The sequence below is a fragment of the Pleurodeles waltl genome, chromosome 1_2 (genome assembly GCF_031143425.1).
Source record: "Pleurodeles waltl isolate 20211129_DDA chromosome 1_2, aPleWal1.hap1.20221129, whole genome shotgun sequence".
Classification (NCBI taxonomy): domain Eukaryota; kingdom Metazoa; phylum Chordata; class Amphibia; order Caudata; family Salamandridae; genus Pleurodeles; species Pleurodeles waltl.
In genome coordinates this window covers 1,311,930,999-1,311,946,459 of record NC_090437.1, presented here as the reverse complement: position 1 = coordinate 1,311,946,459, position 15,461 = coordinate 1,311,930,999, and the positions used below count along the sequence as shown (strand labels likewise).

Below are 15,461 nucleotides of genomic sequence, written 5' to 3'. Positions count from 1 at the left end.
GAAATGGAAGGTGGTTGAAGAACAGTCAAAAGAGTGAATATGTGGCACACAAAGGAGGTAATTTTGGAAGAGGTCACTTGCTGGCAGTGGTGGGTGTCTTGATATCCACATTTCCTGGAGCCTTTGCTGGATGTCTCCGCTTGCATGGTGGGGGGGATCTGCTGCTACAGAGACAGGGGTGTCTAGGGGGGGGGGTTCTTCCCCTGACAGTGCCTCCCTTCCAGTGGCTAGCACCAATGAAGTGCCTGGCGTAGATACACCAAAGGAAGGTGTAGTGTGTTGTTGTCAATCCCTGATCAGGGTGGTTTTCATGTCCCTCAGCACCCTGGTTAGGGAGTCCATGTTGGTATGGTGAGCCTCCCACTGTTCATGCATATCACCATGGATGTCCTTCCGCAGCTGCTTGATTACCTGGAGTTCTGCAAGTACCAGGCCCATCACGTCTTGGCACTCCTGATAGACCTAGAAATAGTGGCTGATGGTGTCATGGCCCGGCGCATACCCAGTGGCCTCACCCTGCTGGCCTACCGCATCTTTCCCACGCACCCTATCCCAACGACCTTGTGCCCTTGCTACAGAGTGCCCCCTCCCACTGGTTCCAGGACAATCATTGTCAGAAGTGTTGTGCTGCACCTCAGGATCCTGGACTGGGGGGGGTCACAAGATGGTTGCCACTGTCCTAGGGACACAGGTTGAGGGACCGAAGGGCTGTCTATGACGAGAGGCAACCGTGCTGGGAGGTAATGTAGTGGCCACAGTAAGACTCACTGTTGGTGTCTGACCAGGTTGTCCAGATGGGCCAGAACCGTCCTCCACGTCCAGACATCCAAGAGTATCATTGTCATTGTGACATCTACCTCCAAAGATTTACAGTGACATTTCAAAAATACCTTGCACATAGTTGATTTGCAGGTTATCCTATTGTGACAGGCACCCATGCTATTGGTTGTTTTGACCTGACATTTGTGAAGCATGCCAATTCCATTTAATTCAAGCAGCTGCTGAAATGTGCAGATCATTAGCCCTTGAGAGGATGGCCTGAGAATACCATCTTGCGACAAACGCAGGCAAATCAGTGTCTAGGCAAGATATGTCTTTGGCCATTTTGAGGCCTAGTTGATTGGTATACAGGCAGACCCAGGACATTGTTGTATATGTGATTGTAGTCATGTGGTCAGTGCATTGTGAATATGTCTGCTGCAAATACCATTCTAGTTATGCATTTTGAGGTCTTTGTGATCATTGCTTTGCACACTTCGTAAGGTACCTTGGAGTTAGGGACACAGGGCCTAATGGGTTTAGCATTTCGATCACTCCCTCTACTTTCTTCACCACACATATGTCATGCTCCCAGGTGGGTAAACTTCATTTGAGAGTTAACACACACGAGTATTTTGGCATGTAAACACTGGGCTTGTGTTTGGAGTGGGAGAGACTGAGCCTCCTGGCCTTAGCAGTCATGTCACGCCCTCTACTTCATACACTTGATAACTGTTATCCCCAAAGGTGAGTACACTTTATTTGTGAGTTCATAAGATGGGTATTTGGAGAACTGAACACTGGACTGTTGTTTTGAGATAGTAAAACAGTGCCTCCTGAGAGTTACAGTCATGTCACTCCCTCTACTACACACACTATACAAATGGTATCCTCCCAGATGATTACACTTCAATTGAGAGTTACCAAACAAGGGTATTGGGACAAGTGGACATTGGTCTGTTGCTTGAAGTTGGAAAATCAGTTGCTCCTGGGAGTTGCCGTCATGTCACTCTCACTACTTCCCAATACTAGAAAACTGTTCTCCCTCCAGGTTAGTAAACCTCATTTGTGAGTTGACAAACAAGGGTATTTGGAGAAGAGAACACTGTACTGATGCTTGGAGTGACAATGAGAGAGTCTCCTGTGAGTTGAAGTCATTTCCCTCACACTACTCCCCAATATCTGACCATGTTGATATCCCCCCAGGTGAGCAAAGTTAATTTCGGAATTGACAACCAGTGGTCTTTGGAGAAGACAACACTGGGATGGTGTGTGGAGTTATAGAAACAGGGCCTGCTGAGAGTAGCGGTCAGGTCACTCTTACTACTCCCCAGCACTTGACAAATGTTATCCCCCCAGGTCAATAAACTTCATTTGGGAGTTGGTAAACAGTGGGCTTTGGACAAGTGACCACTGGGCTGGTGCGTGGAGTTACTGAAACAGGCCTCCTGGGAGTCTTGTAACACCCTGTACTATGCACACTATACAAATATCATCCTCCCAGGTGAGTGCACTTCAAGAGTTAGGATACAGGGGTTAATGGACAAGAAAACACTGTGCTGGTGTTTGGAGTTACAGATACAGGCGGCGCTGCTGTGAGTTGCAGTCAGGTCACTCCCTCTACTTCCCAACACTAGACAAATGGTATCCTCCCAGGTGAGTAAACTTCATTTGTGAGTTAACAAACATGGGTGTATGGGCAAGTGAACTAGTGCGGGTGGTTGGAATTATAAAAACAGGGCCTGCTGGGAGTTGCAGTTGTGTCACTCTCTCTAGTACGCACATCATACAAATGTTATCCTCCCAGGTGAGTACACTTCATGTGTGAGTTACTGCACAGGGGTGTTTGGAGTGGGCTGGCTGAGTGGAGTAACAATAACAGTGCCTCCTGGCCTTAGCCGTCATGTCAGTCCCTGTACTACAAACAGTATACAAATGTTCTCCCCTAAGGTGCGTATACTTCATTTGTGAGTTGACACACAGGGGTATATGGGCAAGTGACCACTGTGCTGGTATTTGGAGTTACAGATGCAGGGCTTGCTGGGAGTTGTAGACAGGTCACTCTCTTTACTACACACACTATACAAATGTTATCCTCCCGGGTGAGTACACATCAGTTGGGAGTTAACAAACAAGGGTATTTGGAGAAGGAAATACTGTGCTGGTGGTTTGGGTAACAGTAACATTGCCTGCTGGGAGTTGTAGTCATGTCAGTCCCTGTACTACACAAACTTGACAAATGTTATGCTCCCAGGTGAGTACACTTCAATTGGGAGTTAACAAACAAGAGTATTTGGAGACAGAAACACTGGTCTGGTGTCTGGAGTTGTAGAACAGTACCTGCTGGGGGTTGTAGTCAAGTAACTCCCTGTAGTACACACACTATGCACAAATGTTATCTCCCCGGTGAGTACACTTAAATTGAGAGATGCCAAACAGGGGCCTTTGGACTGGTGGACACGGGGCTGGTGGGTGGAGTGGCAGTAAAGGTGGCAAAAGTTGAGCAGTGAGCATGTATGGCATTGAATTTTGGTTGCATTTTTATTGTTGTTACTTACCAGACTCCATTCCCCCAGATATTCCTGTCAAAATGTAATGGTGGACTGGCAGGGCCGCCGCTAGTCTTCTGGGCAGTATCTGTGTGGCTGTTTTGAAACATTAGCTCTGGCTTCTGTGTTTTGCATTGGAATGCAAAGGATTGTGGGGTATGAAGAGGTGTGTTTTATGGTGTCCTTTGCAGGTGTGTCCAGTGTGGCAATGTGTGTCAGCTGTGTTGTTGTCAAATCCACCCAATGTGCCGGTGTGTATAATACTTTGGTGGCCACGAACTGCTGTGTTTCGGACCGCCATTGGCTGACTGCCATTGGGTGTCCATCACTGTGACTTTCAGCCAGTAATGCTGTCAGTGGTTAGTCGCTGTGCTGTCGGGGCTAGTGGTCGGATTGCCTATTTCTGGGCCTCAGGGTAGTTTCCGGTCTGTCTTTTTTGTTTGGCGGTCTGCAGTCCTACCTGTATAGCTCGTAATACGGCAGTCTAAGAGACTGCCAACATGGTGGTCTTTTTAGGGCCACCAGCATGGCGGTCTGGCAGTCTGACTGCCAACTCATAATGAGGCCCTAAATCATTTTTCTTCAAGTCAAAATTATTCAGCAGAAAGTCTCCATGAAGTTGGAAATGCCCTCAGCTGAAGCTGTTGGTTTTGGAAGAAAAAGCTCCAAGTGAAAGTATTTGGAAGATGGTGACTTCAGATGTCAGTTTTATGCCTGGCACAAGCTGACTCTTCCTTAACCAATAGTGTAAAGGTTCTCAGGAGTAATCCTACCCACTTTTCCAGCAGCTCATATGTTCCCTACTTTAAACAATCTCATAGTACCCCTCAATCCAAGATGGGAAGCACTTCTCCCTGAGGTGTGGCTATGATATTGAGCAGTCCCCTTCTCTGTAGTCACTTCAAACCAGTTTTGGGGGCAGATCCTCCTTTGGGTTTGGTACCTGCCTGACTGGGTGGACATAAGCTGGGGCATTCCGTTTATCACCTAACATGTGCTTGCTACAGGGGAGGCCCCTTTGAAAAATAATTTCCTAGCCACAATCCAGTTCGTCTTCTCACCAGTAAGAGAGAGAAATACTTCCTCACACTTAGTCATTGTCTTTGCTCAGGGAGAAGTTCTGACATCTCTGACATTAGGACTAATTATAAACTAGGCTACTGTTTGAGAGCTAATATAGATCAGCTTCGAGGAACTTCAAGCAGGGGACAGGTAACTTTCTAAAAGTTACTTTTCTTTAATATTTCTTAATAATCCAACTTCACCCGCAAGGTGTCCTTCTGATAAATATTTAAACAAGTGGTGTTGTTGTATAGCTACTTTAGCCATATTATAGACACATTATTCTAGCAAACTAGGCCTGCCGTTGTGCACTTTAGCCCAGTTACATTTTATTCAGCATTGCTTTATTTTTCTAGCAATAGACACATTTGCGGTGTTGTTTTATTTTCTCTATCTAATTGTACTTTCACCTAGGAAAGCATTACGTTCTCAGCAGGAAATTAATTTCTCTTTGTGCCTTCCTCAAGGCTGCAGTCAGATAGGGTTGCCTGCAAAAGTGGTATGCTGTGTCTCCAACATTCACAGAAACACACACATTCTTACGTGGGGACCCTTTCTTAGAATGTCAACTGTCTTATTATAAAAACACTCCTTTGTCTCCTACACATTAGAGGGAGATTCCAGCCAGATGACCATGACTGCATGCTGATTGCTGATTGCCTCGCTACAGCTGCTTGCTTAGACTGCCAAACCCCTGCCCTACATGGGGACGGTGTCTCTCTAGACGACATGTTTCCTTGCTCAGGTATGAGGGATCATGTCTTCCCGGGGTGGGGGAAACCTGAAGGGCGGATAAGGCTTATTATGCTGTACTCTAACATAATTTAGCTAGGAAACATATATATATATATATATGTATATATATACGTATACATGTATATATATATATCTCACTCCTAGTGACAGTTTTTGTGTTTCACACTCCTTGTCGCCCTTTTGCTTTTATTATGTTTTATTATCCTAGTTATTACAATACAAGCCATTTTATCCAAGATGCAGTTACTTCAATAAACCCCTATTGAACTATGGTCTGCCTCTGTCTGTCTTTGCCTGTGTGAGACTAATGTTACTGAGAGAAAGGGACGAGACCTGATCGACCATGATTCCCCTGAGGAGTCTTTCTTGTCATGTGCCCGGTTGCCACAATCATCCCTGCCCTTGGGCGGAGATGAGGCGCTGCTAGTTAGCTGGAAAACCCGGATTACACATGGTGTGGAATTGTACTTAGTACCCCACGATCTATGCGATTCTGCTACCCAAATCCAGGAGCCTCATTAGGATAATGAGAACCTACACAACAGTGTATTCATACTTCTAACTGGTCAAAATCCAGAGAAAGCAGAAATAATTTCTAATCCAATTTAACATTATTCCCCATGGGTCAGCCAGAGCCTTGCTGAAAAGAAAAAAAACATTTGGGTTGTAGTCCCTGTAAGGAACGTTAAGTTCAAATTTCTACATGTTCTTCATTTAAATATCATGCACCCTGCCTTGTGAGGTGCAAGGTCTACACAAGGGTGACATTAATGTTTGAAAGAACTCATTCTCCTGTCAAAAAGGGTTATTGTTCACAGGCAGTATTGCTGGTTTTACAATGCAGTAGTCATGCAACACAGGATAGGCCTAAAGTAATCTATCTTTGCCATGCTACTGTAATGGATGTCACAGTAGTTGATGGTGCAGTAGTCCACAAGTGGCATTTGACTCCCAGGTTTTGGATGCACTTTCTACACCAAATACTATGGACTCATAGGTAGACCTGGGTGAAATTTAAATTACACTGGCTTAATTCACATAATTTGGAGATTTATTTAAATTTCATGTTATGCTTGTTACTCACTTTGCGTAATTAAGCACCATTTGTGGTAAAACAATTACAGAAAAATATGCCATTCCCTGTCACAATTTACAGTGAACACATGCTAACAACAAAATCCAAGTGGCTCTTGTTCTTGGTGCTTTGTTTAAATCTATGTGCCAAAAATTGACCCAATGGCTCATCTTATGCTAAAATATAGTGCAACATGACTGATTTGTATTTTGAATAATTATGTGTATTTTCCCAAACATTTCCCAATTTTTGTCAGAAATGTGCATAATCATGCAAAAGACAATTATGCTACATTCAGACAAGTTAAAAGTGCCAATTAGGAATAAGCCACTTCAACAATGATTAAAGAGGAGACACAGGCACTTTCCTACTGGGTAGCAGAGGAATGTTCACAGAGTTCTAAGGCCAGCAACGGAGGTAGAGCAAATATCTGTGGTATACTTCCAGTCTTGTGTGTCTTATATTCTCCACGCTTATAGAAGACAATTAAAACTAATGTTCTCAATTTCCCCACTAGTCTTTACATAGCATTCATTGCCAAGTGACTATAATGGTATAATTCCAGATTTGTTTCACATATAACCGGTACTCCTAGAATCACAACTATACCTCCACTCAGATAACTCCACAGCTACATTAGAATAAGGATACACTTCTTCTTCAACATGCTTTCTCTTTTAGCATGTCATTTATGAGTGACCCCGACCTCATACATCTTGGATCTTGCACTATGCTCTAAACTGATTCCCTTAAACTAAAGACTTTACACTTCACACATTGATTACTGAAAATCAATTATTTCAGTGATGCATTTCTGTGACACGTCTTTATTTTTTCAGATACCTCTATTACACTATTACATCATTAGTCATTTTGAGAGACTGTACACTGGACCACCAATCTCCCTATCCCTCTTATTGTTGATAGACCTCTATTACACATACAAACAATACAAGAAATGATGGGCTAATAGGTGTCATCTTTGACTGGTTTTGGCTTTTAAATGAGTGAGTGATCCATGCAAGGCACTCCAAGAAAAGGTCACCATCAAATTCCCTCTGTCTTGTTCTGAAATGTAATAAACAGCTTACACACAGAGGAAGCAGCTTCACGGTACATTTCAGGAATAAATTAAACTCTATACAAGGAATATGGTTTTAACCCTTAAATACTTGTTTTAAGAATCTTGTGGCACTTAAAGGCTGCTGGATTTGATTTAGATGTTCTATTTTAGAAATAGAAGTGGGTTGGTCTGCAAAATGTACAGATATGGTAACTGATACCAGTGCTACAAGCTTTTACGCAGTTCTGTTGGCACTGAAATGTATAAGGCGTATGTGGGATGCACAAAAGAGGCTGACCACAAGTTGGAAAGAGAAATGCTAGTATATGTCTCATTCCAATTATAAGCTGCCTTGTTTCTGCACCCTAGTTTTCCAGGTACAGAAACTTCAGATTTGATTTTACCAGCTAGATAATCCAGTTTGTAAAATTGGTTTAGGATCCTCAGCCACTCTGTCATACGGCGCACCAGAGCATGTAATGCTCCATTGTCAGGTTAGGTCACAGCCTTTCCTCTGCAGACCTCAAACAACCAATCCCGCAGTGTCCTCCTGCTCACATTTACTCCCTTCTCAGAGCTAGTAATAACGGTGAGCGGTATTCCCCCCAGAATTAGGAATTCAGCCAGAAAAAATAGATCTGCACAGATTTCCCTATTACATGAAACATGACTCAGAATAGGTGGATTTAAGAGCAATGATACTAGTCACAATTGTATATTTGGTCAAGCTAAAATATCTCAAAATCTAATTGTGCCTACTTGTAATCAGGATCAATTTTTAAAATGATTATAGGAAACTTAAAACAAACAAGTAGCCGTGAGATGTGGATGAGGATAGACAACAAAACAGGAAAATAGAATTCTTCACTATTGTTATGAAAGGACCTCAATTATTATCAGTATTGAAGCAAGGACCAAATAAACCAGACCCACCAGGAAGGATTTAGAATAAATGTGTTGGAGGCTGATGAGAGAAAGTTTTTGATCCTTTTACAGGCATATAATATCATATGAGCTTAATACCAAATTGGATTTTTTTATAGGTATTCCAATGTCTGGTTATGGCACAGAATCAGGCTGACATTGGTGTAATCTGACCTTTATTGGGAAAACTATATTAGAATGAGTTAGTTAATTGTGACAAAGCTTTCAATAGGATCACTGACAAATGTACAATCTAAAATCTCACTCAAATCAACCACCCTGCAGCTAAATGAGCTCAAAGCAGGGAAGGCAATATCCTGTCAACGTTGTGTGTATTGCCTGCAAACGTGTGACTGAATAGTGTCAATGATGTTGTACTGATTTAGGCATGTAATATGGTAGTATATTCTCAGGCATGACAACGGGGACTATTAAACTATCTCAGAACAGGAGACACCCATATATGCACTGGATAGTAGGAGGGATACGACAAATTGCTCAACATGTAGGGGAAAGGATCAGGACGAATTCTTCTGAGTCACTGCACTAATTCAAGGCTTCTGCAACATCAAAATAATAATTCTTCATGTATGGCAATGAAAGTAATAAGTAACAGGATTACCTGCAGGATTTTCAAAAGCTGCTGTTGGTCCTCCACCACAAGGATATTTGCTTTACAGTTTTCAGCTACATACTGGCATACTTCCGCTGAGCTTGTGTTGTAAATTCCAACTGCTAAACCACTGAAACAACATTTAGTGGTTAACTTGTGAACCATAATTTGCAAATACCATCATATGAATTAAACAATGTAGTATAGTTGATTGTCATGACATGTCACACATCATTTGGTGTTGTTTCCATCAATAGTTCTGTTTCTTAAAAGCATTCGAAGACAGAGAAGTGACTGTATGCATAGCAGGAAGACAAGCTGCGGCATGAGCAGGTCAAGATGTTTTCAGATAGAAAATGAGCAAGCTAGGAAGAAGTGTGGCAAGCTTCTTTAACCTGGGAAGATGCACTGATTATTTCTCCTTAGACGTTGAAAGGTGTTTGAGCTCTACAGAAAGCAGACAGACCAGGAAGATGCTGTGACCCATTATTCTAACAATGTTTGCTCTGAAGCTGCTTATTGTCTAAATTCATCCCGTAGAGCTAAACTCATGAACTGTCATTGTATCTTCTCTCCTGGTAAAGCCACCAACAGATGAAAGAAATACATCTATGCTCTTGAATTAGTGAACCAGTGTTAGTTTTAAAGAGCATAGTAAAAAGTCAGAAGAGTGTCTAGGTTCTGGGCTAACTTGTAATGCTACAGGAAAAAGAAAACCTGAAAGGAAAAAAGACACACCTTGTATGTTGGCATAGAAGATGGTTATTCTGTAGATGAAGAATAGAGTTCTAAAACATGTTAGTGAGATAATAAATAAAGCTGCCTTTTGCTAAGCCTTGAATATTGTGGGCAAGAATGTAAGTATAGTCAAGGAGGAATTAAAAGACCAACAAGGAGTACATGCGCAGATAGATGTTGAAGAAAGTTATGGCCTTTGCCTGAGCTTAGATGACTCTTTGACACACCAAGAAATGAAACCCAGATACACTTGCCAATGGGCAGACATTCTAAAGGTATGACTTAGAGATTGACAGGATATTTTTCACAAATATGACGGCTATGCCATCCTCTGTATTACTTGCCCCATAGGAAATAATTGCACTTATACAGAGGGTATCCCACATGTATACAGTAGTATCCCATCTGTCAAACTCTCAATCAGGCCCTGAGTATTTAGAATGGATTTGGAAGAAATATTTGATTGATTAGTTTGAGTGTTTGTTTTATAAAGTGCACGGGTACCCCAGAAAATATTGCCCTGGGCCACATCATTAAAATAAGATAGTGAATCAATATATTTTTAGCATTTTCCAAAATTTCATCAGACACTTCTCTCCTCTTCGGCTTAGGAGCAGGGATTTCCTGCATCAATGAATGGAGAATAAAATGGAGAAAACTGAAACAAAGGGTCCTGGAAGAATTGTAGAAGGCGAAAAGAGAGTTTGTGTAGTTGCTAGATGGATGATCATTGGTGATACTGTGTCAAAAACGGAGAGCTTAGGAGAGACTGTGCTTCTTTATGGCCATCCAATAAAGATGGGCTTAGTGGGAAAAACTAAAAGAACACTTATTTACTATTTAAGGACAAGACCCCTTTAGCAGATCTCTTTTGAACCAGTTAAAATCTGTTAGTCAAGTGTTCTACAAGGCCAACATATAAAGAAATTATAATAATAAAGTTCTCAGAACATACACCAGAGGTTTTCAAGAGGCCTTGGGCAAAAGCAGCACAATCTTCCTAATGATCTTCAGCATGAGGAAATACATGGACACAAGTGTATTGCTATGACCCTCAAAAGATGGACCAAAATGACACTCACATTGCCTACAAGACAAACAGGGGGACAGAAAGTATCTAGGTATATCCCGCCAGAAGTCAGCGATCCACATAGAGGGGCTGCCAAAAGAGGGGACATCAGCTATAACAGTATTTAAAGTTAGTGGGTGTTCTAGTTGGTGACAGAGTCAAGGCAGTTCATGAATTGCTTCTGCCAAGACTGTAGATTTTTGTCCAATCTGTGTGCTGCCTGCATATGCAAAAAGGCTAAGCCCAAATGAGTCAATTAGTTCAGCTAGTGGGGTGACATAGAGAGTAATGTGCGTTGGGACTAGGGCAAATAATTGTAAAATCTCAGACCTGATAGATTTAAAAGAGGAATGACCGTGCCAAGCTACCAGGGGGTTCACACAGGTTATTTTGTGGTTTGCTTGTGTCTTACCCTGACTAGGACTTTGGTTGCTGCTTGACCAGGGTTCACACTCCAGTCTGTAGAAGGCTGGCCCTCTATGTGTTGTGCAATGCTAGGCACACTGTGCAGGCAGTCTAGGCAACCACACATTGGTTTACAGAGGTAAAAACTAGACCACGTAATGCTGTGATTTTTATGGTAGATTGTTCGAGCAGTTACTCTAATCTTGGAGAAATGCAAAGCATTTGTTTTACTCACAGTATCAATAAATGAGACCACACATTCAAAAGAATGACTCAAGACCAATTTACAAAAATACTACAGATTTTTATAAAAATTAGAAGACCTAGATCATCAAAATTGGGTAAGTAATTTTTAAGTTATGTTGTCTTTTTGTGCATAACTACGCACTATAGGAATCAATAGAGAAAATATTTTAAAAATGCATATAAAACCATGCAGTGCGTTTATCAATGTCTCCTTTTGCAAGTATGCCGAGGTCATTGGTGGGCACTACGGACAAGCTGGAGAAGTTTGGGCAGCTCCCGGTTTCGGCAGGAGGAGATGCAGAAAGTAATTGGAGCTGGTGCCAGCCTACTGCAGGGGACCACTTGGAAACGTGCTGCACGGGTGGCCTTAAAGGTAAGTCCAGTAGGTCCCCGTAGGGTGTTAAGGTCGCAACGGCTTGGGGACCCTTAGGGTACAGCTGGATCTTCTGTACAGGGTGGCCAGGTGCAGAGCGAATTGGTGAGTCAGGAGTGTGTGCAAAAGTGCCTTTGGAAGTAGGTCTCTTTGAGGGTCGCTTACAGGTCAGCAGGGGCACTCTGGTGGTTCCTGAAGTCCCTCATCTGGGGCTTCCTCCTGGTACGTTTTCAGTCTCGAATGGACTGTCATTCTGGGTGTCCAATGTGAGGTGAACACTGCCTAGGGCTATCACAACGGTCTGGCCACTGGTGGATGCATTAACAACAAACTTGGCACACTGGCAAAGTTTGTTCTCCCGGTCTGACTGGCGAAGTTTGGTCCAGATGTGTTGTCTGGTTCCTTGGTCAGCAGCCAGTAAGTGAAGTGGCCTTCACTGGGTCTTTGGTTCCTTGATGGTGTGGAATGATGCCTTCACTCTGGAGGATGAACTTTGGCAATTTGTGAAGAATGGAGGTCCTCTGGGGGTTTGTAGAGTCTGTCCAATGTCGAAGCAACACCTCAGCGGTGATTGTTTAGTGAGTTCTGGGTGAGGCAGGCATCGTTTGGCACCTTTTCTTGGTGTAGCCAGACTTCAGTTCTTGAGCCTTGGGTCTTCTTTGTTGCTGGTCTTCTTTTGTCCATGGAATCTGATTTTTTTGGTCTAGGGATGGCCACTAAAATACTGTATTTAGTGGGCGTTTTAAGGGGTATCTAGTTGTGACCAATGGGTCATCTACCGTAGGGTGGCTACACCCAATAAGTGACCACTTCCTGTGGGCTGAGGTCACTTCCCTACATCTGATTGGCTATTTCCCTTCCATGCAGGATGGAGGAAAATGGAATGGAGGGGTTACCTATCATGCAACACCTTGGGGGTGTTGCAAGCAAGGACTGACCACGCCTCCTGTCCTTTGTCTGGTTTCGCACCGTTCCTCCGGTCAAAAATTGGGGTTTGCAACAGGGGTGGCCATCTGCTACAAGCAGCAGGCCTGGGGGTCGAGTTTCAAGAGCAATAAGCCCTTTGAAGCTCACTAACAGGGCAGTGCACATTACTGAGGGAGGGGGTGTTAGCAGCTCCCCCCAGGAAGGGTTTTGTTCTTAGTCCCAGAGAGCAGGATCACCCCAGGGGCTCAGAATCTTATCTGGTGGTGGCAGGCTTGTTGTTATCAGCCAGCAACCATGCCATGCTAAGGTGACCACTGGGTACAATTTTTAATCAACCCAATAGTGGCACCAGTTTGGATTTATCATTCTGAGTTGTTTGATGCCAAACAACCCAGGGTTCATGTGGCTGTGAAACTCATACTGACCAGTGTCCAGCACATGCATTAAAATGGCTGCCCTGTTCCATTATTATGTCCCAGGTTTGGCAAGGCCACAGTAGGGGCATATTGTTCATGCGTCTATGTCCACACACACAGCATAGTGCCCCCTGCCTTAGGGCTGGAAGGCCTGCCAGAGAGGTGAACTACCTATAGTGCATGCAGTGTGTAACGGACAGGGCACACAGGCTGTGTGCCACGTTGAGTTTATCTTGAGAACACTCAAGCTTCAGTGTCAATGCTGGGTGCTTCTAGATGCATGGCCCTAGAGGTTGGCACACTCTGTGCTGCTGCCCTCAGGGGCCTACCCTTAGTACCCCATTCTCTGCGTACATATGTACCATTTACTAGGGACTTATAGTGGCAGCTAAAGGTGTTGCTAATTGTGCCAATGCATCACAAACAGTTTTAGGGAAGGAGTTCTAGCCAGGGGAACCTTTGGGGCTACATCAAATACCAATCACAAAATGGGAGCTAACCATGACAAAAGAGGCTTTTTCTTGCACAGTCAACCAGTAATCCAGTTTCTAACAGAGAGGGCCCATGTTGCTCCCCTCTCAGAGCCTTCTTAGGTCCTTTGGACCTCACCCCTCAGGGCCACTACTTAAAATAAAGAGGAGGGGACCACAGCACCTCCCTCCATGAGCCCTTATAGGCACTGGGGAATCCATCTCTCTCGGCCCTTTTCTTAAATTAAAGAGAAGTGGGCCATGTGGCCCTGGAGACCCCATCTTCCAGGGCTGTTTGTTTTAATTAAAGGGAAGGTGGGCTGTTTGGCCCCCTCAATGACCCGTTTCAGGCCCTGTGGAAACCACCCCCAGTGCCTTTTATTTAATGAAGGGGGGGGCACACAGCCTCCCTCCCCAAGCCTTATTAGGCCCAGGGGACTCCATTCCCCAATGCTCTTTTTTTAATTCAAGGGAAGGAGGGACACATGCACCCCTCCCCAATTCTTGTTACACCCTGGGGACCACATAACCCAAAGCCGTTTATTTGAATTAAAGCGGAGGAGGCTGTGTGGTCCCTCTCCCTGAGCCTTGTTAAGCATTTGGGACCTCAGCCCCCAGGGATTTTCTTTTAAAATTAAAAGAGAGGGGGCTGTGTGCCCCCCTTCCAAACATTGTTAGGCCATAGGGAACCCCATCCCCCTGAGCCATTTATTTGAATTAAAGGATAGGGTGCCATGTGCCCCCCCCCCCCCCTCATTGAGCCTTGTTAGGCCCCGGGGACCCTATTTCCAAGGGTCCCTATTTGAATTAAAGGGAACAGGGCCGTGTGCCCCCCCCACCCTCATTCTTTTCTGGCCCCCGGAACCCCAACCCCCGGGGCCTGCACTGTCAGAGGGGGTTGCCTGTCACCCACCCAGTGCATCCACCATACACTTGTTGGTGGCCCCAGACAGTACTCCGCATGCAGAGGTAGATGGGATTGCTCCCACCCAGAACGAGCAGCTACTAATGTTGTTCCCTTCAGGCAGGAGACATCGTTTGATCTGTTTCCCTGTCTGCATCAGTGCACATCAGTGCAAACAGATCAAAAGTCTGCTCCCAACCAGCAGGGGCATTTTTTAAGCTCCTACAGACTGTGAGCAGACTTTGGATTTGCTCCTACTAGGTGGGAGATTCAAAAATCGTCCTGCTGAGCTGGAGCAAACACAGGTTTCCTTGTCCACAGCGGTGGGGGCAGTAAAACCGCTATGTCACAAGGATGGCTCCCTGGGACATAGCATGTGGCCATGGCGATAGGTCCTACCAGTGACAGGGAGTTCCTTCCCTGTCACCGGTAGGCGGCTCCCCCACCCCTCCAACACTCACCTGACGCCCCCCACCACCCTCTCCATCCAGACTCGCCGCCCACCCCTTCTGATCCACTCACTCACCCCCCCATAGGCACACACACCACACAACTGACCCCACCCCCCACAGCCACACACACACACATCACCACCACACCCCCCTCCCCGGCATACACACACACATACACCCACACACACCAGGCACACACCCATTCACTTAGACATACACGCATTCATTCACACACTGACATACACACATTCATTCACGCATACTTCCAGACATACTCACACACATTCCTACACACAATCACACTGACATACCAACACGCACTCACTTCACCATTCTTGCACACATTCACTCACACGCATGCACCCACACAAACAAGACACACAGAGGCATTCACACACACACTCAGACATTCATGCTCACACTCACAACATCCCCACCCTCCCACTCTCCTCCCAGGTTGGAAGCCCGACTTACCTTGGGCGAGGAGGTCTTCCGGCAGGGAACGGGAAGAGCCACTGCTACCTCCAACAGGCCCCCACCAGCAGAACACTGCCAGGCCGTATTACTAGTCATAATATGGCTGGCGGTGTTCTACTGGCATGGCGTGCTGGTGGTAGCAGGGCCAGCTTACCACCGTCCACCACCATAAACACTGCTAGA

At 44.7% G+C, this 15,461-nt stretch overlaps 1 protein-coding gene across 1 annotated transcript in view; it reads right to left on the bottom strand.

The window, feature by feature from the left end:
- The window catches only part of LOC138250906 (long-chain-fatty-acid--CoA ligase ACSBG2-like), a 306,186-nt gene that overhangs the window by 249,254 nt on the left and 41,471 nt on the right, over positions 1–15,461 (bottom strand). Inside the window, exon 4 of the mRNA XM_069205604.1 lies at positions 8,811–8,931. Coding sequence (XP_069061705.1) covers positions 8,811–8,931 — 121 coding nt within the window. The remainder of the gene's footprint in view (positions 1–8,810; positions 8,932–15,461) is intronic.